The sequence below is a fragment of the Zalophus californianus genome, chromosome 15 (genome assembly GCF_009762305.2).
Source record: "Zalophus californianus isolate mZalCal1 chromosome 15, mZalCal1.pri.v2, whole genome shotgun sequence".
NCBI lineage: Eukaryota > Metazoa > Chordata > Mammalia > Carnivora > Otariidae > Zalophus > Zalophus californianus.
Genome location: NC_045609.1, coordinates 24,551,394 through 24,578,736, shown reverse-complemented (window position 1 = coordinate 24,578,736; position 27,343 = coordinate 24,551,394). Strand labels below are relative to the sequence as shown.

The 27,343-nt window shown below is 39.5% G+C and overlaps 1 protein-coding gene across 5 annotated transcripts in view; it reads right to left on the bottom strand.

Annotated features, from left to right (window-relative positions):
• NRBF2 (nuclear receptor binding factor 2) overlaps positions 1-26,909 on the bottom strand; it is a 33,520-nt gene extending 6,611 nt beyond the window's left edge. Inside the window, exons 1-5 of one of the 5 annotated variants that reach the window (XM_027596447.2) lie at positions 26,694-26,745; positions 23,010-23,092; positions 20,698-20,857; positions 10,328-10,412; positions 6,137-6,177 (exon numbers count right to left, since the gene is read on the bottom strand). In XM_027596447.2, coding sequence (XP_027452248.1) covers positions 6,137-6,160 — 24 coding nt within the window. In that variant the 5' untranslated portion in view covers positions 6,161-6,177; positions 10,328-10,412; positions 20,698-20,857; positions 23,010-23,092; positions 26,694-26,745. Of the gene's footprint in view, positions 1-6,136; positions 6,178-10,327; positions 10,413-16,645; positions 16,842-20,697; positions 20,858-23,009; positions 23,093-26,693 lie in introns of those variants that run through there. The other 4 variants (XM_035724280.1, XM_027596443.2, XM_027596444.2 and 1 more) reach the window with 4 other exon arrangements.
• Between the last annotated feature and the right edge of the window lie 434 nt (positions 26,910-27,343).

Sequence of the window (27,343 nt, the reverse complement as noted above, 5' to 3'; positions counted from 1 at the left end):
AATAGAAGAGCTAGGAAAGCTTCCAAATTCTGTGAGGCCAGCATTATCCGGATACCTAAACCAGACAAAGACACTACAAAAAACAAAATTAGAGACTAATATTCCTGATGAACACAGATGTAAAAATTAGCAAAGTATTAGCAAAAAAATTAGCAAAACTTAGCAAAGTATTAGCAAACCAAATCAACAACACATTAAAAGGATCATCCACCACACCACAATCTAGTGGGATTTATTTCAGGGCTCTAAGGACTGTTGATATCTGCAAATATATCAACCAGATAATACCAGGTTAACAAAATGAAAGATAAAAATCATACAATCATCTCAACAGAAGCAGAGAAAGCATTTGACAAAATTCAACATCTATTCCTGATAAAGAAGCTCTCAACAAAATGGGTTTAGAGGGAAGATGCCTCAACTTTTATAATAAAGGCCATATATGAAAAACCCACAGCTAATATCATACTCAATGGTTAGAAGCTGAAAGTTTTCCCTCTTTAGATCAGGAACAAGATAAGGATATCAACCCCTGCCACTTATTCAATGTAGTACTGAAGTCCTAGCCCCAGCAATAAGAAAAAGAAATAAAAGGTATCCAAATTGGTAAGGAAGAAATAAAATTGTCACTATTTGCAGATGACAGAATACTATATAGAGAAAACCCCTAAGAAGCCACCAGAAAAGTATGAGAATAAATGATTCCAGTAAGGCTGCAGGATACAAAATATACAGTAATCCATCATGTTTCTAAACACTAGTATCAAAGTAGCAGAAATTAAGAAAACAATCACATCTATAATTACATCAAAAAGAATAAAATATCTAAAAATAAATTTATAATCAAAGAGGTGAAAATGACCTATACTCTGAAAACTAAGACATGGATGAAAAAAAAATTAAAGATGACACAAATAAATAGAAAGATATACTATTAAAATGTCCATATTACCCAAAGCAATCTACGGATTCAATGCAATCCCTATCAAAATACCAATGACATTTTTCAAAGAACTAGAATAATCCTAAAATTTATATGGAAACACAAAAGACCCCAAGTAACCAAAGCAATCTTGATAAAGAACAAAGCTGGAGGCACCTGGGTGGCTCAGTCGGTTAAGCATCTGCCTGGTCATGCTCAGGTCATGATCTCAGGGTCCTGGGATCGAGCCCCAAGTTGGTGGGGGACATCCCTGCTCAGTGAGGAGTCTGCTTCTCCCTCTCTCTCTGCCCCTCCCCCAGTCATGCTCTCTCCCTCTCTCACAAATTAAAATCTTAAAAAAAAAAAAAAAAGAACAAAGCTGGAGGTACTATACTCCAGATTTCAAGCTATATTGCAAACCTATGTAATCAAAACAGTATGGTATGGCACAAAAACAGACACAGAGATCAAACAGAACAGAACAGAGATCACAAAAATAAATGCACATATAGCTAATCTATGACAAAGGAGGCAGGAATATACAATGGGGAAAAGACAGTCTCTTTAATAAAACTGGCCCACTACATGCTAAAGAATGAAACTGGACCACTTTCTTACACCACTCACAAAAATAAACTCAAAATGAATTGAAGACCTAAATGTGAGACCTGAAACCTAAAATTCCTGGGAAAAAACATAAGCAGTAAGTTGTTTAACACTGGTCTCAGTGATTATTTTTTGGATCTGCCTCTTCAAGCAAGGACAACAAAAGCAAAAATAAATGGGACTATATCAAAATATAAAGCTTTTGCACAAGGAGGAAACCATCAACAAAATGAAGAGGCAACAACCTACAATATGGGAGAACGTATTCACAAATGATGAATCCAATAAGGGATTAATATCCAAATATATAAAGCATTCATAAAACTCTTTATGAAAAAAAAATCCAACTAAAAAATGGGCAGAAGACACGAATGAACATTTCTCCAAAAAAGACATCCACATGGCCAACAGACCCATAAAAAGATGCTCAACATCACTATCCATCAGGGAAATGCAAATGAAACCCACAATAAGGTATCACCTCACACCTCTCAAAATGGCTAAAATCAACAACACAAGACACAGCAGGTGTTGGAGAGGATGTGGAGAAAAAATAACCCTCGTTCACAGCTGGCGGGAATGCAAACTGGTGCAGCCACTATGGTGGTTCCTTAAAAATTTAAAAATAGAACCACCATAGAACCCAGTAATTCCACTACTAGGTATTAACCCAAAGAAAACAAAAACACTAACTGGAAAAGATCTCCGCACCCCTACGTTCACTGAAGCATTATTTACAATAGCCCAGATATGGAAACAACCTAAGTGTCTATGGAGAGATGAAGAGATAAAAAAAGATGTGGTGTATATGAACAGTAGAATATTATCCAGCCATTAAAAAGAATGCGATCTTACCACCTGTGACAGCACGGATGGACCTAGAGGGTCTCACACTATGCAAATAAAACAAGGATAAGATAAATACCATATGATTTTACTTATATGCGGAATCTAAAAAGCAACTGAACAAACAGAAACAGACTCAAATACAGAGAACTGGTGGTGGCCACAGGGGAGGGGGATGGGTTGATGGACGAAATAGGTGAAGGGATTAAGAGGTACAAACTTCCATTATAAAGTAAGTAAGTCATGAAGATGAGAAGTACACCACAGGGAATCCAGTCATTGAAGAAACACTGTATGGTGAGAGATTGGAACTATACTTATGGTCACCATTGCATAATACACAGAATTGTCAAATCACTATGCTGTGCACCTGAAACTCATGTAACACTGAATTATCAACCAAACTTAAAAATAAACAAACGAATGAATGAATGAATGGATGGCAGTTGAGGAAGAGAGAGACTCAGGAACATGCCCAAGGTCACACAGCCAAAAGGCAAAGCTGAGGTGTGACCGACCAGGGCAGTACGGCCCCACTGTGGTAGTTTTAAAACATGTCTATAAACTTTTGAACAGTCCTATCAAGGGATGGAGTCTAATGCCCCTCCCCTCAAACCTGGGTGGGCCTTTGTAGTCAATTCAAGGAACAATGCAGAAGAAGGGACAATGCTGGGAAACCTAACTGCCACGTGGCCAGGTCACAGAGACCAGAGAGAGGAGGAGGAGGAGGAGGAGGAGGAGGAGGAGGAGGAGGAGGAGGAGGAGGAGGAGGAGGAGGAGAACGATGCCGTGCTACCTGAGGAGCCCCAGCTGTCTCAGGCCGAGCTAAGTCTCCCTAGCCCAGCACCAGACAGAAGCCACCTCCGAGATGACATCATCAGCCACCACCATCTGACTGCACGAGAGCTCCCCACCCCAACTGATAACTGCCCAGCTGAGCCCAGTCAACCAGATTTGTGAACAAATGCCTATTTAAAAAGGAAAAAAAAAAAAAACCTTTATGATGATAACGCAAAAACCTTATGATCTCCTTCCACTTAATGAAGAGTAAATCATGCCATATAGTTAATGAACTTACCTGTGTGTGAGCAGCTTCATGTGAAAATCTAGTAACTATGCTGCAAGAACCGTATGAAATGTTTCTGCGTCCTCAACATCGCTGAAGTATTCATTTATTGTGTCTGACACCGTGTGCAAGCCTTGTGTGGAAGCAGTCTACCTTTACATGGGCATAATGATGAAGTTTTCTTACCATTTTATGACCTTGCTTTCAAAGAATTACATTACCATTCGGTACGCCTCTCCCGTAAATGGGAGAAACCACATATTAGTCTATCATCACAGGTGTGTTTTTTAAGATGTAACAATGTTTCCAACACTGTATTATGAATATGACTGTAATACTATACAACATAAACATTCTATAATGAATGAGTCATACATTAGTGTTTAGGCTAGTCTACCATAAAGCAACCATATTGCTGCTTCTTTGCTTTCAGTGCATGAATTGTTTGTTATACCTGCAAATGAGTTTTCTTCACATTTTCATTTTTGATGTCTCATGTCAGTAACACATGTAACATCTACAGTACTGATGTCAGTAGTAACAGACAATTCATCCCATAAACAGACAACAGAAACCTTAACCTATATAGAGTCGACAAATACAGGACAGTATGCTAAACATATTTTCTCTTTCTTCTGATTTTATTTTTTTTTTCTAGCTTATGGTTATATAAGAATACAGTATATAATCATGCAACATACACATTATGTGTAATCAACTGTTTATGTTATTGTTAAGGCTTCTGGTCTACAGAATATCAGTAATTAAGTTTTGGATGGGGGGGAAGTTTAGGCAGACTTTCGACTATTTAGGAGGCTGGCACTTGTAAGCCTCAAGTTGTTCAAGACTCAACTGTATTTTCCACATTTTCTATGCTGAACATGTTTTTTGTCAATGAGTATTTGTGGAAACTTTCTGTTAACAATTTTCTACTTGTAAAAGTAACATATTCTCAGGGAAGTGTGTGGGGGGAAAAGCTTTTAATATTTTGTTTAAAATGCTATGGCATTCTATTAACCATACTGGGTGCTTTAAAAAAATTCTAAGTGAGAAAAACAATGGTCTAAAAAATAATAATAATAGGGGCAACCTGGGTGGCTCAGTCGTTAAGTGTCTGCCTTCGGCTCAGGTCATGATCCCAGGGTCCTGGGATCGAGCCCTACATCGGGCTCCTTGCTCAGCGGGAACCCTGCTTCTCCCTCTCCCACTCCCCCTACTTGTGTTCTTGTTCTCGCTGTGTCTCTCTGTCAAATAAATAAATAAAATCTTTAAAAAAATAAAAAATAATGACAATGTGATTCAATCAGAATTCTATTCTGATATGATGTTTTAAAATTTTTTAAACAAAAAAGCAAAAACAAAATAACTGGGCCTTTCTACCTTAGATAAGCTAACTTTTTTATTCATAAACAAACCCCCATTCATTCAGAAAGTCAGAAGTCCTTTCCAAATCAACATATTGAATAAGAACTCTTTTGAACAACCCTACCCCTCTGAAATGCCATTTGTACTAAGCTTAAAATTATAAAACTTTCCTCTTTAGATAGTCATTCTACAACTAGTTAAGATCTTTTTTTAAAGATTTATTTATTAGAGAGAAAGATTGGGGGGGGGAGAAGGAGAGAGAAAAATCTCTAAGCAGACTCCAGGCTGAGTGCAGAGCCCAGGGTAGGGCTCGATCCCAGGACCCTGAGATCATGATCTGAGCTGAAATCAAGAGTCAGATGCTTAGGGATGCCTGGGTGGCTCAGTCGGTTAAGCATCTGCCTTTGGCTCAGGTCATGATTCTGGGGTCCTGGGATCGAGTCCTACCTGATATCAGGCTCCTTGCTCAAAAGGGAGCCTGCTTCTCCCTCTGCCTGCCGCTCCCCCTGCTTCTGCTCTCTCTGACAAATAAAGAAAATCTTTAAAAAAAAAAAAAGTCAGACACTTAACCAACTGAGCCACCCAGGCGCCCCAGCTAAAATCCCTTTTTATTAACAGTGGTTCAGGAGGCTCAGTGCATGTTTGTATTATGTGGCTAACATGAGCAGTTCTATACCAAGGGAAGAGCACAGAATAGAACGTAACTTTCAGGTTCTCTTGGTTCAGTTTGAGGAAGCAGTATTTTTTCCCTGCCCTCTGATATCCCCTAAGGATCTCCTTAATTCAATTAGACAAACACTACTGAGTATCTCCTATGTACCCTGCCACTTTTATAATCAGAAAATCATCTTTGGATAAACGTATTTTCAAAACCTAGGTAGGCCCTCCCCAAACACAGAAGAAATGTAAACCGTTGGTGAAACAAAATTTAAAGGTACCGGAACTGCTTAGGAGTTCAGGAAAAAGACAAATTCAGATTTAAATTATTTTTGGCATGCAAAGGGAAGGCCAACTGGTTTCCCATTGGCCAGACCTGCTTACTCTCTGTGAGTTAATGCTCAGGAAAGGCCCTAGAAGTCTCTAAGGAACACATTTGGTGATCTGAGATCTAGGAGTAACTAAGAAAAAACAGAAGTTTCTGCATGCCATGTCTGGGACACTGAGAGCAGTTCACTGAGTTTTAATTTTTGAAGTACTCTTCTCTTATCCAACTTATGTATTTTGGACTATGGTGCTTTGAGAGGGGCACAATACTTTATTTTATACACAGTTCAAGTCTCCACAAGAAAATCCTTCTAACCGTTATCAAAAATATTAAGAAACTGTCTCACCTGCTCAGACTGCGTGAGCTTCATGGCTTCAGAAAGATATGCTGGTTAAAAAAAAAAAGGCACATTAATATGACAGTCATAATCTTGTAATCAACAGGTCAAAGGAAGAGTTTTAGTACTCCTATGACAAAAAGAACTAGTTTTAGAAGCAATTCTGCTACACAGTTATCCTGTTCCTGAACAGAAACAAGGTGGGGATTTTAAGACAGGATTCCTAACTTCTCCAAGAAAGAAGTCAGTGGTAACCAACTGTAGATATTCTCTACCCCATTTTGAAGGGGTTTGTTCTTCAAAATCCTTGTAGATTTCATAATTAAGAAAGTAAAGACGGCCTAATTAGAAATATAGGATCAGGAAGGATTAAAATTAAACAGGAACCTATCAAAACCCTACTACTCATTTTGATCACAAAAATATCAAGAGACTGATGATTAGTGTCTTTTTACCCACATGAATACCTGGACTATATCATTTTAGCCTCCTACAGAACTTTTATTGAATTATTTCTGAGCTATCCCATCAACCTACCATGAATCAGGTAGTTAAGAGCCATAAGAACCTGTTGACTTATTTATTGTAAGCAAGTTGCTGAGGACAGTATGTCTTTTATGAAGACCATTAATGATCAGTAATACATTTCTCTCTGACCTTAGGATCAGTTTCTGGGTGACTTAATTTACTTGGATTTAAAAAGTCACTGTAAAAATCCCTAATTTTCCTCTCTGAGCTACCTTCTAGAAAGCTCAAAGCCAAGTTCTCCTATCAAATAAGCAAGAACTCATGGTGCATTTTGTGAACTATGCTTCCAGGCACTCCTCATTTTATCTTTCTGTGGCTTCCCCATCTGCTTATTTTTAATTACATTTTATATTTTGCTATATTCCTCTCTAAGGCCTTTTATATACTGTGGAACAAAACAGGGTATAAATGACAAGTAATATAATAATAGATCACGCACAGTCTCCATTTTTTATTTCTTGCTTACTATAAACTTTTCAGTGTCTCTCATCCCTACATTAAGTTCCTTTTTGCCTTTTTGCAGATACTACAAGGCAATGTTTCTGTCTTCTTAATTCAAATATTTTAAATGATTTTGTTGTCTGCCAGGTTCTATCATAGTCTTTAAGATACAGATTAACTGGATGGTCTCTCCCCAACAGAAAACAGTTGGTTCTACAGCCTTTGCTCTAGCCATACAAAAATTTTTCTCAACTTTTGCCCTTTATTCCTATAGTAAGTCTGAACTACCCTAAACTACCTATTATGTCTGCATACATTTGTGTCCCTGTGTGAACTATAGTTTGCTTTAAATCCACTTTATAAACAAATGGAACAGTTTCATAAAACCAGCCTTAAACCAACTGGACTGCCCTTGTAGAACCTTGAAATCCTAACATGACAGCAGAGGATACCCAAGGACACTGAGTCTCCAAGTACAAAAGAATCAAACAAGAGTCACACTGTCACTTAAACCATGTCCCCTGCTTCAATTTAAAATTTGGGTCTTGGGGCGCCTGGGTGGCTCAGTCGGTTAAGCATCTGCCTTCGGTTCAGGTCATGATCCTGGGGTCCTGGGATCGAGCCCCGTGTCAGGCTCCCTGCTAAGCAGGGAGTCTGCTTCTCCCTCTCCCTCTGCCTGCTGCTTCTCCTGCTTGTACACTCTCTTTCTCTCTGTCAAAAATAAATAAAATCTTAAAAAAAAAAATAAAATAAAAAATAAAAAAATAAAATAAAATAAAATAAAATTTGGGTATTAAGGGGTACTTAGCTGGCTTAGTCAGTAGTGTGTGACTCTTGATCGCAGGATTTTAAGTTCAGCCCCACGTTTGGTGTAAATCACTTAAAAACAAAAATCTTAAAAATATGTACTCATAAATAAAATAAATTTGCTCTTTTCACTATTTGTGAAAAAAACTTAGGGAAGTGGACTGTGTAAGACTACAAGTAAGAATTCTAACGACTGAGCCACCAGGCACCCCTAACCACGCCAATTTTCAAACTAGCATTACATTCACAACTCCACTCTAAAACACAAGGCTATTTTTTTTTTAAAGATTTTATTTATTTGACAGAGAGAGACACAGCGAGAGAGGGAACACAAGCAGGGGGAGTTGGAGAGGGAGAAGCAGGCTTCCCGCTGAGCAGGGGGCCCATTGCGGGACTCCATCAATCCCAAGAATTGATCCCAAGAACCATGGCCTAAGCCGAAGGCATACGCTTAACAACTGAGCCACTCAGGCGCCCCACAAGGCTATTTTTAACCAAGTCTGAACTCCAAATCAAATCAGCTCAGTGGGATTAACTAATCACACTTAAATTCTATCTCCCTCATTAGAGCTAATGGGATCCAAAAGGCTGCCTTTATCTTTTCTACTCTGAGAATGTGGCAGACTGCAGATACTGAGAAAGTAGGAAGGGGCGTGTAAAGCCCAACATCAATCTTAACTCCTCAAATAAAGACAGGGATGTAGAGGGTATCTGGGTGGCTCAGTCGGTTAAGAGTCTGCCTTCGGCTCAGGTCATGATCCTGGAGTCCCAGGATGGAGTCCCACATCAGGCTCCCTGCTTCTCCCTCTGACCCTCCTCCCTCTTGTGCTCTCTCTCTAATAAATAAATAAAATCTTAAAAAAAAAAAAAGACAGGGATGTAGGTTAGGAATTAAGGAGACCTTTCTCCCTTTTATATACTCAATCTCCTACTGCTCAATGCACAACATATGCTGGTCACTCCACTGTATTATATTTTATATACATGTAACCACAACCACTGTGGGTTATTTAATCAAAGGTATGATTTCAGTGGCATTCATGCACAACATTTTTTTTTAAAACATTTTCTTTATTTGACAGAGAGAGAGAGAGAGAGAGAGAGTACAAGCAGGGGTAGTGGCAGGCAGAGGGAGAAACAAGCTGCCCACTGAGCAGGGGCTTGATCCCAAGACCCTGGGATTATGACCTGAGCTGAAGGCAGACCCTTAACTGCCAAAGCCACCCAGGCGCCCTACACAAAACTGTTTTTGTTTTTTTTTTTTAAATAGTGTAGTACATTGTCTTTTCTGTAAGGTGACTATAAATTTAACAATTTGATTCACAACAAAATATGGTTTATGAAAGATTTAAAGAGCACTAGCTGCCAAGTTTAATTTTGTATAAAGGTCTCCATGAAACTCACCATAAAAATTCACAAAGACTTACAGGGTACATATTAGGCCCCCAGCCTTACTGCTGAAGGGGTACACTTCAGTGGCAAAACTAATTCTTTTAAAAATAAGACTTGAAATTTTCTCTGAAAATCACAGGCGTGTAGGCAAAAATCACTGACATAAAAGAACTTAGTCAAACCAGTATCCACCATGTGGTCTGTATTCCAGCACTAAGGCAACACTGGAGGGTACACTCTGCCAAGAAACAACATGGTTTTAATCATTACAGTGGCCTAGAAGGAAAAAAAAATAGTGTCTTCCTCGCTCTAAGAAAGGTGGCCTATTTTGAATGTAGCATGAGTAAAACACTCCCTCCCCGAAGTTTTTAGGTTCGTTAATCAGCCAACAGAAACCAGTCTTTACAAAACAGACCCCAAAAATCTATTTCTGAGTTCAACATATGCTAAACTGCAACTGACTGGGATAAAATAACTGTTTGATAAGAAGTCATTAATTCTAAACTTCATATCTAAAAGAAAACGATCATCAGCATGATACCATAGGCATGGACGTACAGATGAAATATTCAGAAAGAAGCTAAACAAAGAGTATTACCAGCATCTCAGAAAACAAATTCAGTGAAAACTAATCAGTTAAAATTTAGTTATTACTTTCATAACCCAAAACGGCTATTTGAAATTTATTTTCCATAACAACTAAGATAAAGTGGTAGACTTCTTGCAATCACTTCTACCTTTAGGAATCTTTGGATTCAGAAAGCTGTGTCCACAGTCATTTACCAGTATGGCATATGCAACCTTCATAGTTTAGGAAGACTAGATTAGGAGGAACTACGAAATCCAACATACTCACATGAAAAGTAATCCAAACCGATATTCTGGTGGGTCAGTAGTGTCAACCTTGTATATGTAGGGCAACACCACATCATTACTACTGTGACTTTCATTCTGAATAAATTGTTGAGATGGCTGGAGAAAAGAAACTGCCCTCCAGTTTTAGACTCAGTATTTCTTTAGAAGAATACTCACCTGAAGCCTTTTTGTGACAAGAAATAGCCTCTTCGTATTTCCCTGCAGCTAATAAACGATCTGCTCGTCTGCTCTGTTGATGAGCCTAAAAGAAAAACATTCCCAAATTCCTCTGAATTATATAAAAAGATATGACTTAAAAAATTTTTTGGGGGGCGCCTGGGTGGCTCAGTCGGTTAAGCGGCTGCCTTCAGCTCGGGTCATGATCCCAGAGTCCTGGGATCAAGCCCCACGTTGGGCTCTCTGCTCAGTGGAGAGCCTGCTTCTCCCTCTCCCTCTGCCTGCCTCTCTGCCTATTTGTGCTCTCTCTCTGTCAAATAAATAAATAAAATCTTTAAAAAAAAATTTTTTTTTGGACAAGATAAATGATGCCCTTTTTTCCCCACACATCAAACCATTACAGCTATATCGGTAAGAAATCTAATGGATAGCTCTTTGAGGTGTAGCATCTGAAAGGATTGGCAACTTTTCTCAACTCTACCAATAAACCATTCGTTTCACACCAGGCACTTAACTACTTCAGTGACACATTCTTCCACTCTTCAGAGATTAACCAAGAGTTATAATCACAGATTGTTACCTAAAATGTATATTGAATTGATTTTTAACAACCTTTCAAAACAAAAGTCATCTTGTGGATCCTTTCACTAGTTTGTATTGTTCAATAACTAAAATCAGGAAATTTCCAGAAAAGTCAAGCTTCTCTTACATCAACTCATTCTTCCCTTCCAACATTACAGTTACTATTTGTTTTTAAGATAAAAATTTGCACACTGTACAGTTGAAGAATTAACTATACAAAAAATTTTTTTAAGATTTTATTTTTTTATTTGACAGAGACACAGCGAGAGAGGGATTGCAAGCAGGGGGAGTGGGAGAGGGAGAAGCAGGCTTCCCGCTGAGCAGGGAGCCCGGTGCGGGGCTCGATCCCAGGACCCTGGGATCATGACCTGAGCCGAAGGCAGACTGAGCCACCCAGGCGCCCCTGACTATACAAATATTTAATATTACAGGGATTTCTTTTTCAGGTACCACTGACCAAAACAACAAACTCAGAACTTCTGAAAGCAAATGACTAAAGTGCCCCCGAATGTAAGGGAAAATCAATTAATATGTAGTAACTGGCCTCTTCGCATCTGTGCTACACTTTCTAAGTTCCTACAACTTTATATATTTCCCTTTCTGACATAAGGACGTCCAGCAGACCCCTGGGGCCACATATCTCACCTAAGGTTATACAATTAGCAGCAAAGAAGAAAGAAATGATCAACTCATAATTCTTCTAACTAGTGTAGTTTTCCTCACAAACTCACAGATGATTTAGCAAAGCTTCTTAAGAAAGAGGTGAAAAGCACTGCACACTCATGTCCGCAGCAGCGTTAGTCACAGCAGTCAGAACATGGAATCAAGAGATCAGTGGAGGAACAAAATGCAGTACAGACACACACACACACACACACACGGGAATTCGTATTCAGCCTTGCAAAGGAAGGAAATTCCAACACATGCTACAACATGGATGAACTCCGAGAACATTATGCTAATAATAAAATAGAAAATAAGCCAGTTACCAAAGACAAATACGTATGATCCCACTTATACTGGTACCTAATGTAGTCAAACTCATAAGAACAGAAAGTGAAATAGTGGTTGACAGGGGGTGGCAGGAGAGAAAAGTGAGGAGTTGTTGAAGGTGTAGAGTTTCAGTTTTGCAAGGTGAAAGGTTCTGGAGACCTGTTGCACAACAAGTGAATGTACTTGCTACTATACTGTGTACTTAAAAATTATAGAGCATAGTTTATGCTATGTGTGCTTTACCACAATTTAAAAAAATTTTAAGTTTATTTATTTTTTCAGTAATCTCTATACCAAATGTGGGGCTTGAACTCAGGACCCCGAGATCAAGAGTCACATGCTCTTCCAACTGAGCCAGCCAGCCAGGCACCCCTTTACCTCAATGTTTTAAGAAGGCAAAAAGCAAATCTGTACCGTCAGGTGTAAAGTGACTTAACTTGAATGTTTTTCAAAAACTGTGCCACAGATGCCTCACAAAAATACTTCAGAGAATCAGTTTTGCAACGGAGATTAGAAATATTCTGGGCATGTTTGCAAATCATGCTCAATCTAAAACAGAGGTGAAGACAAAAGTAGAAAACAGCGCTCCTGGCAATGCTTGCTGTTTACATTTCCCTTCTATTTTTGTAAGGAAGACACAGCAACACTCTTTAAAAGCAAGATCATCTGGGCGCCTGGGTGGCTCAGTCGTTAAGCGTCTGCCTTCCGCTCAGGTCATGATCCCAGGTTCCTGGGATCGAGTCCCACATCGGGCTCCCTGCTCCGCGGGAAGCCTGCTTCTCCCTCTCCCACTCCCCCTGCTTGTGTTCCTGCTCTCGCTATCTCTCTCTGTCAAATAAATAAAATCTTTAAAAAAAAAAAAGCAAGATTATCCATTTCAACTGTTTCAGAGGCTTTTTATTCTTCAAATAATAACTAAACTTTCTCCCCTAAGCCTCAATTTATTCCTGAAAATAATAATGGGTAAAAGAAATGACTATATGTTCTGAACACAGGAGTATTTTACAGTACCCAGAAATGATACAGATCTTTTGGGAAGAGACTACACATGAAGAAAGCTAAATTATGATCAACACAATTTCTCTAAGTAATGTGTTCTGATAATGTAGTTAAAGCAAGTGGCACTCTATCAACAAGGCTCTAAGTCTTTTTCTAAAAGAAAAAAAGGGGTCAATCTGCAGGTGCCTTAACCTTTCTGAGCTTTGTAAGAAAAGCCATACATAAGAGACAAACCTGCTCTGAAATTCCAAACTACCTCCTAACTATGCATGGCAAAGTGCAGATCCATCCCTACCATGAACCCAGGGCTCTGGACTCAAGTTTTGGCTTTCCCACTAACTAGTTAAATTACTTCATCCTTCAGGCTCTGTAAAATGATAGATATGGACCAGACTGGTGCTTAAGTTTTAATGGAATACAAATCACCTGGGGATCTGGTTAAAATGCAGACTGATTCTGTAGGTCTAGAGCAGGTGCAGGTGAAGCAGCTGGCTCCTGGACACACACTGAGAAGCAGGGATGAGATGCTCTCTGAGGTCACCTTGCTCTGATGCTGCATCTGTGTCTCTGATGACATTAACCACTTTCTACTTCGTACTATACTTATGAAGCTCCCTAATTCAACTTCAAGCTCCACAGTAAGAGAATAAATTGTTTCTTGAACACCAAAGAAAAAGTTCTCCAGTGGTGAGAACAGTATCTCCTACTCCTCTTGAACTCACTAAAACCTCCCCATGTAAAGTCCAATCTCTGATCACTCTGCCAATTCAGGACTGACAGCTCATTTAAAAACAGACACCTGGGGTGCCTGGGTGGCTCAGTCATTAAGCGTCTGCCTTCGGCTCAGGTCATGATCCCAGGGTCCTGGAATCGAGCCCCACATCGGGCTCCCTGCTCAGAGGGGAGCCTGCTTCCCTCTCCCACTCCCCCCCTCTTGTGTTCCCTCTCTCACTGTGTCTCCATCAAATAAATAAATAAAATCTTTAAAAATAAATAAATAAATAAATAAAAACACACACACCTACTCTAGGTCATTTGGCATCACAGCAATCAAATTCCCTATTAAAAAAAAAAAATACAGTTCCTACTAAGTTCTTGTTAGACACCCAGCAAGCCCAGACTCCATACAGAGCTTGACTGCTTAGGTTCAACTCTCAGCTTGAACATTTACTAGACACATGAAATTGGCTTTCTTAACTTTCTGCCTCAGTTTTCCCATCTCTAAAATGAGAGTATTGTAAAAATTAAACTAGTTAAAAGACAACAGAAGCCTTGGTGGTACTTGTCATCAAGTTCACAACGTAGTTGGGGAGACTAAACTGTTTTTTTTTTCCTAGCTGAAGATATTATAGGAAATTTATTTTGGTAATACTTCTTATTTATTTATTTATTATTGATACTTTTTTTTTTTTTTTAAAGTAGGCTCCATGCTGGGGCTTGAACTCACAACCCTGCGATCAAGAGTCGGACACTTAACCTACTAAGCCACCCAGGCACCCCAATACTTCTTATTTTTAAAACAATTTTTAGGGCGCCTGGGTGGCTAGTTGGTTAAGCGACTGCCTTCGGCTCAGGTCATGATCCTGGAGTCCCGGCATCGAGCCCCGCATCAGGCGCCCTGCTCAGCAGGGAGTCTGCTTCTCCCTCTGACCCTCTTCCCTCTCATGCTCTCTATCTCTCATTCTCTCAAATAAATAAATAAAATCTTTAAAAAAAAACCAATTTTTAAAGATCCTGTTAAGTTAAAATTAATCTCTTTAAATACTGTTCTTGGTAGAATCACAGCCATTAAACATACTAAGTCTATAAATAAGTTTCTTTGGTAATTCAAAATAAAACAGGAACAAGAAGCAACTGAAATGGAAATACTGGTTGAGAGATTCTAAAAGCAGTCTGGGCAGTGATATATTTTAATTCTGATAACATGGGGGGGTTTTTGGCCAAGTATTTCAAAATGCACTGATTTATGGAAAAGGCTGTTATCTCAATATTTCATTTTCATTAAGAAAGGGTAAAAGACACTCCAGGTCTTTATGAATGGTTTCACTAACAAGTCAAAAAATGTTTAAGCCAAGAATGCATCTATTTTGGCTACTAAACCAAACAAATTAAGCTTAAATTTTATTTATCTTTTTCTTAAAGTATCAATCCTGGCCAGGAAACTGTTAGGCAGAAAAGGCAACATAACACTCTTCAAGAGCTTCAACTCCATTAACCCATCTTCATCTCCCTTGCTGATAAGACAAATGAGCTAAATTTTTTGTCTGTTTTAACCCTCTGGATTTCTTATAAAAGTGTATATAAATCTTTCATAAAAATCAGTGTTTTCCAAAACAACAGAAACAGACTCATAAACACAGAGAACTGGTGGCGGCCAGAAGGAAGAGGGGTGGGCTGATGAACAAAATAGGTGAAGAGAATTAAAAGATACAAACTTCCAGTTATAAAATAAGTCACAGAGATGAAAAGTACACTATAGTCAATAACAACATAACAATGTTGTGTGGTGACGGATGGTGACTATTTATGGTGAGCACTGAGTAATGTATAGAATTGTTAAATCACTATGTTGTACACCTGAAATTAATATATAACACTATGTCAACTATACTTCAAAATAAAAATAAAAAATTAGTCTTTTCTGTCCTGATTATCTTTCCCATTCTGATACATCACAGTTAACTAATCATTAGTAGTTGCTTCCCACAGGATATTTTCTTTTCTAATTCAGGTATAGTTGACATGTATATTCGTTTCAGGTGTACATGACTTGATATTTGTGTATATTGGAAAATGATCACTACAATAATTTAACATCATACACCATACATTATTACAAAAAACTTTTTTTTTTTTAAGAGGTGGGGAGCAGAGGGAGAGGGAGAGAGAGCATCTTAAGCATGACCGTGAGATCATGACCTGAGCTGAAATCAAGAGTCGGATACTTAACCAACTGAGCCACCCCACTGCCCCAAAACTTTTTCTTCAGATGAAGACTTTTAAGATCTACTATCTTTGCAACTTTCAAATACGCAATACAGTGTTATTAGCAACAGTCACCATGCTATACATTATATCCCAGGACTTATTTATAACTACAAGTTTGTACCTTCTGACCTCCTCCATCTATTCTGACCACCTCCTCATCGCCACTTAAGGCAACTATCAATCTGTCCTATGAGCTTGGTTTTTGGTTTTTTCTCTTTGCCTTTTAAGTTCCATATGTAAGTAAAATCACACATTATCTGTCTTTCTCTTACTTCACATAGCATAAAGCCGTCTGTGTCCATTCATTTTGCCATAAATGGGAAGATTTCAGTGTGAGTGTGTGTGTGTGTGTGTGTGTGTGTGTGTGTGTGTGTGTGTGTGTGTGTGTGTGTGGCTAAATAATATCCCAATGTATAAGTACCACATCTTTATCCATTCATCCATCAATGGAAACTTAGGCTGTTTCCCTATCTTGGCTATTACAAATAATGCTTCAATGAACATGGGGTCCATATATCTTTTCAAGTTAGTGTTTTCATTTTCTTCAAATACCCAGAAGTGGAACTGTTGGATCATAAGGTAGTTCTATTCTTAATTTTTTGAAGAACCTCCATACTGTTTTCCACAGTGGCTGCACCAATTTGCATTCCCACCAGTAGTGCACAAGGGTTCTCTTTTTTTCACATCCTAGCCAACAATTGTCACTTCTAGTCTTTTTGATATTAGCCATTCTAACATGGGTAAGATGTATCTCACTGTGGGTCTGATGTGCATTTCCTGATGATCAATGATGCTGAGTATCTTTTCATGTACCAGTTGGCCATCCACATGTCTCCTATAGAAAAACGTCTATTTGGGGTGCTTGGGTGGCTCAGTCGGTTAAGTGTCTGCCTTCATCTCAGGTTATGATCCCAGGGTGCTGGGACTGAGTTCTGCGTCGGGCTCCCTGCTCAGGAGGGTATCCTACTTCTCCATCACTCATGCTCTCTTCCTCTAATAAATAAAACCTTAAAAAAAAAAAAGGAATAATGTCTACTCAGATCCTCTGCCCATTTTTTTTTAAAGATTTTATTTATTCATTTGACAGAGAGAGAGAGCACAAGCAGGGGGAGTGGCAGGCAGGAGGAGAGGGAGAAGCAGGCTCCCTGAGGAGCAGGGAGCCCGATGAGGGGCTCGATCCCAGGACCCTGGGACCATGACCTGAGCCAAAGGTAGACGCTTAACCAACTGAGCCACCCAGGTGCCCCCCTCTGCCCATTTTTTAATTGGACTGTTTGCTTTTCTGCTATTGAGTTATATGAATTCTTGATATATTTTAGACATTAACACCTTATCAGATGTATGATTTGCAAATATTTTCTCCCATTCATTTTGTCGATGATTTCCTTTGCTGTGCAGCTTATTAGTTTGATGTGGTCCCACACAATTATATTTTCTTGATATTCTTTGTTGATTCAGTTATTTTCTTTGCTTCTCTATCAACTGTAGTAAGCAGATTCTGATGTAGCTCCCAATGACCCCTGCCTTCTGGTATTCACACGCTTATGTAATCTCTTCCCCTCTAATGTGTGCTAAACCTAGTGACTTGCATCTAAGGGAACAAAATAGAGCAAAGGTGGTGGATGTTGCTTCTATGATTAGTTTACAAAAGACTGTCACTTTCATCTTGGTAGCACTTTCTCTCCCTTGCTCACTTTAATGAAGCCACCAGTCCTGTTGTGAACTGCCCTATGGAAAGGTTCACATGGAAGAAACTGAGGGTAGTCTGCCAACAACCAGCAAGGAACTGAATCCAAAAGCTGATTACAAAGCCTTCAAGGAATTAAATCCTACCATCAACCATGTGAGTGAGCACGGAACTAGCTCCTGCCCCCGTGGAACCTTCAAATGGGACTGCAGCCCCAGATGACATCTTGAGGGCAGTCTTGAGAGACCCTGTAGCAAAAGACCCAACTAAGCCATGCCCTTATTCCTGCCTCACAGAAATTGTGAAAAAACAAATATGTGTTATTTTAAGCTCCTAAATCTTGGAATATTTCACTGAATAAGTCACATACTAATGGTATGGCATCTTTGTCTTTCATTATAAGCTGCCTCAAACTCTTAGAAAAAAATTTTTTTAAGTAAACTCTACACCCAATGTGGGACTTCAACTCACAACCCAAGATCAAGAATCACATGCTCTACTGACTGAGCCATCCAGGCACCCCTAGAAATAGATGTTTAAATAGGGAAAGCAGTGACTGGCCAATCTTCATGAGGTTGTGATACTCGTCACTGAGTAGCGAGTATTAGATTTCATGATACTACAATCTCATATTAAAGTACTTTCTGGCATTTAGGGTTTACAATAAACTGATGTAATTTTGTTGAGAACCTCTTGAATTCTCATGGAGATTTAGATTTATGATCCAGCTATGAGGGAGTAGCTAGCATTGGCTTACCTCCAGCTGTAGACAATTACAAAGCTGGATACAATATATAAAAAAAAGTTTATAGACACTGAACAAAAAAGTAACAGAAGGCTACATTTTCAAGAAAAGGGAAAAGCACAAGGTGAGAACTACATTCACCTGGCTTTCTTTCTGAGAGCGCTTTCCAAAATGTATTGCAGAAAAATAAAACCCCCAAGCAGACGGCAGTATCTAATTGGGAAGGAGGGATGGGGACTGGAGTCAAAAGGCTGGAATTTGAGGAGGGTCCAGGATTGGAGGGAACTGCAGTGAAGACGACAACCTAAAAATAGGCATAAAAAATCCTCTCAGGGGACACCTGGGTGGCTCAGTCGGTTAAGCGTCTGCCTTCGGCTTAGGTCATGATCCCAGGGTCCTGGGATCGAGCCCCACATCGGGCTCCCTGCTCAGCGGGGAGACTGCTTCTTCCCCTGCTTGTGCTCTCTGTCTCTCTCTGACAAATAAATTAAAAAAAATTTTTTTTAAATCCTCTCAGGTCCTTACCAAATGCCTAAGCTGCACGTGCAAAGGGTATATAACTCAGGAGGCCTAGCAGACACTGTGCAGACATTTCCAAAGCCACACATTGGGGAGACAGGTTGCAGTTTAGGCTGGACAGACTACAGTAACCCTGGTGAACACCAGAGCTTTCAGTTCATACCCCAGGAAGGTCAGCCCTGGGACTAAGGATCACACTCTAGGCATTATGGGTAAAACTAAAATAGGCCCACCCTAATAAAGCCTAAAAACCAAATTTAGGACTAGATCATGGTGATCTGCCTGTATTTTAACTGCCAACGAGAACAAAATACTCCTTAGAGGAATATTCCTATTTCAGTCTCTACAACACATCATCCACAATGCATGACATACAATAAACTTACTAAGCATGTGAAGCTGGAAAAAGTGACTGATAATAAAGAGAAAGACAACAGAAACAGACGTAGAGATAATCCATATATTGGAATTAACATCAAGGAACTCAAAGTAACTATGCTTCAGGTATTAAAGAAAATACAGAAGACACAACAGATGAAAACTAGAGATGTGGGACAAAAGTTCTGTAAGAATTGGGACCTTGTCCCATTCACTGTTGAATGCTTGAGGTCCAGAACAGTATCTGAGGAGAGAGTACTTACTCATAGTTGCTGGATTAGCGGATGAGGGAATGAATGCTAAGTTGCATGGAAGGATGGGAGATTGGTAAATGCTGACATAATATTACTGTATTTCAGAAAAATATCAGAATAAAACTGCATCAAAATCTAAAATAACTATACATATATACAAAGAAAGAATTGGTCCTTGATGCACTTATTTCATTCACTATTTCATCCAACAACCAATCTCTAGCGCATTTTAACCAGAATTTTCCTACTCCCTCTTGAGTACAAATGAAAGTCCAATACAACAAAATGTTCTAAAACATTTACAGAAAGTAAAACACCTTCAGATTTAGTAGTGTCTTACTGTATGCCCTATACAAATTCCTCCCTTCCTGAATCCTCCTCAGAAACAGCCAACACTTTACACATAATCCCACTCCTCTCTGTTAACACGGCTCTTCTTCCTCGGTAATCAAACAGGATTCTTGTGGAAGTTGCCATATTCTTATATTACCTCGTCCCCTGGACACCTAAAGAATTTGTTCCACTAGATTTTCAAGCTTAGGAACAGAGAGTCTGTCAAGAAAGTTTTAAGTGGTTGTAACTAATGTGACATTCAGGAATTAACCAAATAATGTAAGTCTGCAGAGAGAAGTAGAGCAGTCAAGCCTGAAGAGGCAGAGGGAGAATCTGATTATCTTTGAGCCTCAGGTCCCATATGTTCTTAGACCCACCTACATTGTAGCCCTGCCTTTCCTGCACCTTTCTTTTGATTCCAATAAATTATCCCTTTTGGCATTAGCTAATCTTAAGTGGCTTTCATCACCTGCAACCAGTGAAAATCCTAACTACAACTAGATTACTTAATGACTGCCCCCACCAAGGAGTACCTCCTACTTCCACATACTAACTGCTTTAAAAATACAGATTCAATATTGTCTTTTTTCCCAAAGGAAAACAGTATTACCTTCTATTACTTTTCATGTATTTATTTCTGTGTCCTTGGGGAAAGTTGTACATAAAGATGACAAGAGGAACACCATAACGAACACGATACCAAAAAGGCAGAGGAAAATGTAATGTCCTCTTGAACCCTGTGGTAGGGTCTTCAATAGAGAGCAAAGGAGAAGCTGCATTTACTCTCCCTTCCCCCAATAAATTCACTGTAAGTCTCCTACAGGCAAGTAGTATCTCCTAACAGTAAAGTAAGTACTGAATTGACCTGTCAAACTAATGTAATTATACTTACGATAACTGCTCAAGTGTTAGAGAAATCCGAGACCTGTTTTTGATTTTAAGTCTAAGGATCAATTTCTCCCACATGCAGCTCTGCTGCATCTTTTTTCCTACTTCCTTTCCAGTGTAGCTTACTTTTCTTCAGAACTGTCACCATCTGCTGTGAAGACAAACTGTAGGATACAATCCACCAATGAGCTGTGAAATCAATTTAGTGGGTCAAAAACCAGCATTTAAAAAAACCTAATAGTAAATATTAGAGTAAATATTTAAGCTCTAATAGTAAATGTTAGGGCTTAAAAAACCTAATAGGAAACATTATATAGTAAATAATAGTAAATATTACTCTAAAAGTTTTAAAAAATATTTGTAACAGTAAATATTAGGGTTTTGTTTTGGGTGAAATTTATGAGAGCCCCTGCATTTTGCACAATTTCAAGAGGCATATGCATAATGTGGCAGCTCTGCAGTAATATACACATATCTATGTGTGTATTGGTCATTACATAAAAATCTCACTGTGGATCACAGTCAAAACAAATGGGCAAACACTGATCTAACAGTAAGATCACTATTTTAATGAGAATCTTGCTTTCAAAACCCACTACCACATTTACTTGGCATTTTAATTGTTCATCAGTAAAATGGGGAAATATACAGCTACTAAAAAGATAAATAATACAGTTTACCCTTGAACAACATTGGTTCAAACTGCACAGGTCCACTTATACGTGGATTTTTTTTTTCCAGTAAATACAGTGTAGTACTGTAAAGTATTTTCCTTATGATTTTAGTATTTTCTTTTCTCTAGTTTACTGTAAGAATATGGTACAGAATACATATACAAAATATGTGTTAATGAACTGTTTATGTTATTGGTAAGACTTTCAGTCAACAGTAGGCTATTAAGCCTTCAGGGAGTTGGGAAAACTGGACAGCAACATGCAAAAGAATGAAACTGGACCACTTTCTTAAACACTATACACAAAAACAAATTCAAAAGGGATGGAAGACCTAAATGTGAGACAGGAAACTACCAAAATCCTAGAGAACACAGGCAGCAACCCCACTGACATCAGTCATAGCAACTTCTTACTAGACACATCTCCAGAAGCAAGGGAAACAAAAGGGAAAATGAACTACTGGGACTTCAAGTAAACAGTCAACAAAACTTAAGAGGCAACCTTCAGAATGGGAGAAGATATTTGCAAATGACATATCTGAGAAAGGGTTAGTCCAAAATCTATAAAGAACTTATCAAAATCAACACCCCAAAAACAAATAATCCCAGTTAAGAAATGGGCAGAAGACATGAATAGATATTTTTCCAAAGAAGACATCCAGATGGCCAGCAGACACATGAAAAGATGCTCAACATCACTCATTATCAGGGAAATACAAGTAAAAACTACAGTGAGGTATCACCTCACACTTGTCAGAATGGCTAAAATTAACAACACAAGAAGTAACAGGGGTTGGTGGGGATGTGGAGAAAGGGGAACCCTCTTGCACTATTGGTGGAAATGCAAACTGGTGCAGCCACTCTGGAAAACAGTATGGAGGTTCCTCAAAAAGTTAAAAATAAAACTAACCTATGACCCAGCAATTGCACTACTAGGAATTTATCCAAAGGATACAAATATAGTGATTCAAAGGAATAATGCATGTCAATATTTATAGCAACATTATCACAATAGCCAAATTATGGAGAGCCCAAATGTCCATCGACTGGTGAATGGATAGAGAAGATGCGGTATATACACACACACACACACACACACACACTGGAGTATTAAGTCATCAAAAAGAATGAAATCTTGCCATTTGCAATGACGTGGATGGAACTAGAGAGTATTATGTTAAATGAAATAAATCAGAGAGAGACAAATATCATATGATTTCACTCATATGTGGAATTTAAGAAAAAAAACCAGATGAACATAAGGGAAAGAAAAAAGGAGGGAAGCAAACCATTAGAGAGATTCTTAACTACAGAAAACATATAGGGTTGCTGGAGGGTAGGTGGGTGGCGGGGGGGGGGTGCGGTGGACTAAGTGACAGGTATTAAGGAGGATACTTGTTATGACTGTGCAATGGGTGTTATATGTAAGTGATGAATCACTAAATTCTACTCCTGAAACTAACAGTACACTATATGTTAACTAGAATTTAAATAAAAACTTGAAACATTAATAAATAAGACTATTAAGGGTCATGGAAACAGAAATATTTAAGTTTATGTAAATACTGGTAAAATAACAGAGGCATATTTAAATTATGTTCTCATGTATTAATAATATTCTTTATGGGGGGGTGCCTGGGTACCTCAGTCCGTTGAACGTTAGACTCTCTTGATTTCAGCTCGGGTCATGATCTCAGGGTCGTGGCATTAAGTCCCACATCAGGCTCTGCATTCAGCAGGGAGTCTGCGTGAGATTCACTCTCCCTCTCCCTCTGCCCGTCACCCGCCCCCCAAATAAATAAATCTTAAAAAAAATTATTTATGATTATTGTTGAATATACAGACAATGTAGAAATAATAAAGGAATATTCAGAAATTTAAGGAAGGTATAATTTTATAAATAAAAATTGACATTATAATCATAAAAAGTCTTTGGGGAGTCAAAAGTTATACATGGAGTTTTTGACCACACAGGAGGCTGGAACCCTTAATCCTCACATTGTTCAAGGGTCAACTATATATGTAAAGTGCTGGATGCCAATCCTAGCACTTAGTAATTGTTGGGTAAGTCTTAGTGCTCTACCACCTTTCCCCAGAGTGCTTCCATTGGGCCCAACATAGCTGTGACAGGATGAACTTGAAATTTTTTAGGGCAACAAGGAGGTGGTTTAAAACAGCCTCTTTTTTACCTTAAAAGATTTTACTGCCACCATAAGTAAGATGGGATAATTATAAAGGCTCCAGGTATGTACAAGGCCATTCTCTGGAACCCATACCTGATTCCTTGTCTTAGAAGAGAAATAACCACTCTAGAGGGAAGCTCAGTTACTCAACAAAACATTCTCGGCACTTAATAGAGCCAAACACATACAACTGTGGCCACACAGTCACATGGACCCTGTCCTTAAGAGTTTGCAGAGTAGGTAAACAAAGCATGAGCAACAGTCATGTGTAAATTAAGGTCTGACATCACTTCCCAAATAGGCAGTAAACAAATCAAAGAACTACAAATTATCTCACGCAAGTTTTGACATTTGCTACCAGCACTCACTTTGACAAAATTAAATGGAAATGCCTAAATATACTCTAAGTAACTTTACAAGTTATAATTTTTCTATATTAAGAATTGACCAAAGAAAAAAACTGATAAAACTTATTCAGTCCAAAGACTAGTTATTCCTCTGCCCCCAGCAATGGAAATAATTTAGTTTTTCTTTTGACCAATTTCAAAAACCAGAGAAGTAGAACACAGTATCTGTATTATATATTTAAATGACTATTTTTGAACCAATCTCTTCTGTATCTTAAAAATCTACTGCCAGGAAATAAGCACATAAGGTCCTTACTGCAAACCTTCCATAAAAGAATCAATACTAAAGCAAAGGCACTAATGACACAGAATCCACAATTCAATATAAATAAGGACCATACTGAAATGAAAATGGTGAGTACTGTACATTAATTCAGAACTATTGTTAGAAAAGGTCATGATATTAAAATAAGCTGTGATCCACCAATCTAAGTAATTACTTAATTTCTCTCAGTCTAGGCTTATTTTTCTGTAAAACTGGGAAGCAGTTCTTCCTAAATTCCAAGGATGCTCTGAGGACACATAATTATAAACCTAGGTACTGTTATAAGTCCTTATACAACAAATCTGGACTACACTATAATGTCATTAGAAAAAGCATATATAAACTACTGGGATTTTCACAGGCACTCATTATATCATAGCACTGAGAACTATTTCTCACGTTTAGTCAACTGGATACTAAGTTGGTTAACTGCTAACATAAAAAAAAGTGATAGTCTTAAAAAAAAACAAACCATCTTTTAAAACTGAGTGACAAATTCAGAGGCCTCTCATTGGTACTTAGCAGTTAATAATTCAAGTAAATGTTAATCTCTGTCTCACTGTTATCTTCCAATAAACAGCTAGGCTAGAACTCAGATCTTTCAAATCTCAATCGGTTTAAGAATTCAAGATGCCAAATTACTGATACTTGTCCATGTATATTTTATGGCTGGATTATGGAACTATGCTAGCCTGCTTGACAAGGCTCTCGCCCAAATTCTCCTCTATAGAAAGATAATACTACTGTCACCATTTAACTAATTTTTCCTAAACTGGTGATTCTGCGGCTCCATCTACAACTGTCACCCAGCTCCAGTCTTCTCATAAGCTACCACACAGTAGTGGGGCAGTTGGCTGGTGTTATGTTGCAGCCTCTAGCCAAATAAAGTGACGCTAACTGGAACTGAACCAATGGTCATTTTGCAAGGACACTTGAACTTTGAAGCACTCTGTAAATTGCTGGTTATTTCTAATAATATTCCTGTGAAGTTTAGTATTGAGCCATCTATTATATTTCACTGTAAACTGTCACCTTAAAAACAAAAAAAGTGCAAGATATGTCCCTGGTTTTTAAAAACTCACAAATCTTGTCCAATTCTTTTTAAGTGTAAACAACTCTTACCAATGGGGGCAGGCTCAACTTAAAACTGGGAGGCGCTTCTCAGCGCAGCTAACCTGGCATCGGTCATTTGGGAACAACAGCTATAGGTCCTAGAATCTTAGGCTTTTCAAGCGCAGCAAGCCCAAGCCTTCATTTTACAAATGAAATTTTTAATTAAGAGCTTATGGTCTGATTACTATAATAGCTTACTCTTACATTGTACTAGGTACAATGTAAGCCCTTTACACCTATTTACTCCTTTAATCCTCACAACAAACCAGAAACAAACCTCACCAGGGTGAGGTCAACTAATTTGCCCAAGGTCACAGAAATATTAAGTGACAAAGCCAGAACTGAAATCCAAGCAGTCTAGCTCCTGAATCTATACTCAAACCAAGCTCTACTGCTTCTCTACAGAATGGCTTAAATGCAGCCTAGGGCTCTTCCACGACACTAGGGTTCAGAGTTCCAACCTGAGAAACTAATTCTCCCTACCTCCCTTTCTCCAATGCCACCATCGCCCACTATCGCAAATAAACTGCAAACTTGTGACTCCAAAAGTTCCTCCTGCCTGTCTACAATCTTAAGTAATCTGACTTCTGTATCCAAAATAGGTACCCTCTAAGAAACCGAAAGATGCAGTAGTCAGTAGTCAGAAAAGAACTTGTGTTGCTCGCTGCTGTTTTAATGGGAATATCTGAAATGCCAATAGCCTATGAGCGCTTTTTCTGAGAAGGGCAAACACCTACCGTATTTTCATGATGCCTAAAGTGATGAAACGGAGCTAAAAACAGGGACGGCCCTCTTTTTTATCCAGCTGTCTCTAACTTAATCGAGAAGGGAGATTCTCAGTTTATGCATCTGAATGTAGATGAGAAATGGGTGGAGGGAAAAATGGGGGTAGCGAGTATTACTCCAACTCTCCAAACTAAGGAGGCTCAGACTTCAGACCCTATGTGTTAGAAGTTAAACCCAGCATTACACACCACTGCTGCCCTGGCCGGCTTCAGTGCCCCTCCAGGCTGCAACGAGGTGGTTACGTGGCGCTTGGAGGCATTTCCTCCAGCCTGAAGAGGTGGCGGCTTTCCCGGCTGGTGGAAGCCCCTCGCGCAGGGCACTGCGACAGGGGGAGTCCCGGGGCGGCGGGAAGTGGGACGTGATAGCTTCCCGGGGATACCAAAGGGGGCAACTTCTGGGACTGCTTGCGCGGAGCCGCTGGGGGACCACTCCTGCTCGCCTCCCCTACCCCTCAGGCCCAACCCCGCCAAACCCGCCTCCCGGCCTCGAGGGTCTGCAGCAAGCCGGAGACGCGACCGGACTCCTGAAGCAAGAGCTCCCGAGGGCGGACACGACCCTCTGTGGGCTACTCACCAGGTTGAGGGGTCCTTCCATTACTTCCATAGACGCCGGGGTAAGCGGCGGCCTGAGGAAGGGGAGCGACGGTGCCGGGGCACATGGAGGGAAACAGTAGTAGAGGGGGCGACGCAGCGGCGGCGACAGCTGCCCCTCTCCGCGCCCCGGGAGCCAGCAGTGGGCGCAGAGGGAGCAACAACCGCGCCACTTCCTCCTCCGGTGGCGCGCCGCGGGCCCGCCCCCTGCGCCGCAGGCACGCACGCGTCATGGCGTCACACGTGGCTGGTTCAAGGTGGGAGTGAGGACCGGGGAGTGGGTGGGGCTCAGTGAAGGCGGGGCACGGACGGGCGTACACTTGCTCCTGGACTATCTTTCCTCTCGCGAGAGGCGTGTCTTCAGCTTCTTGAAGTCTTCTCTGACATCACGTGGGGGTGGACAGCCTTGTTGAAATTTAAGTAAGATGGCTGACTAATGTTCTTGGCCTCACCCATTTTCTGCCAGCGTGACTTTTCCCAAAATCCCTCTGCTCTGCTCCACCTTTTCTTGCTCTCCCGTTCCTACCTTTATTCTTGCATCTGATTTTTTTCAAACAAAAAAACATCAGATTTGAGCAATGCTAACCCATGGCGCTGGACTAGACCTCCCCCTGGAGGGAGACAAACGAATGA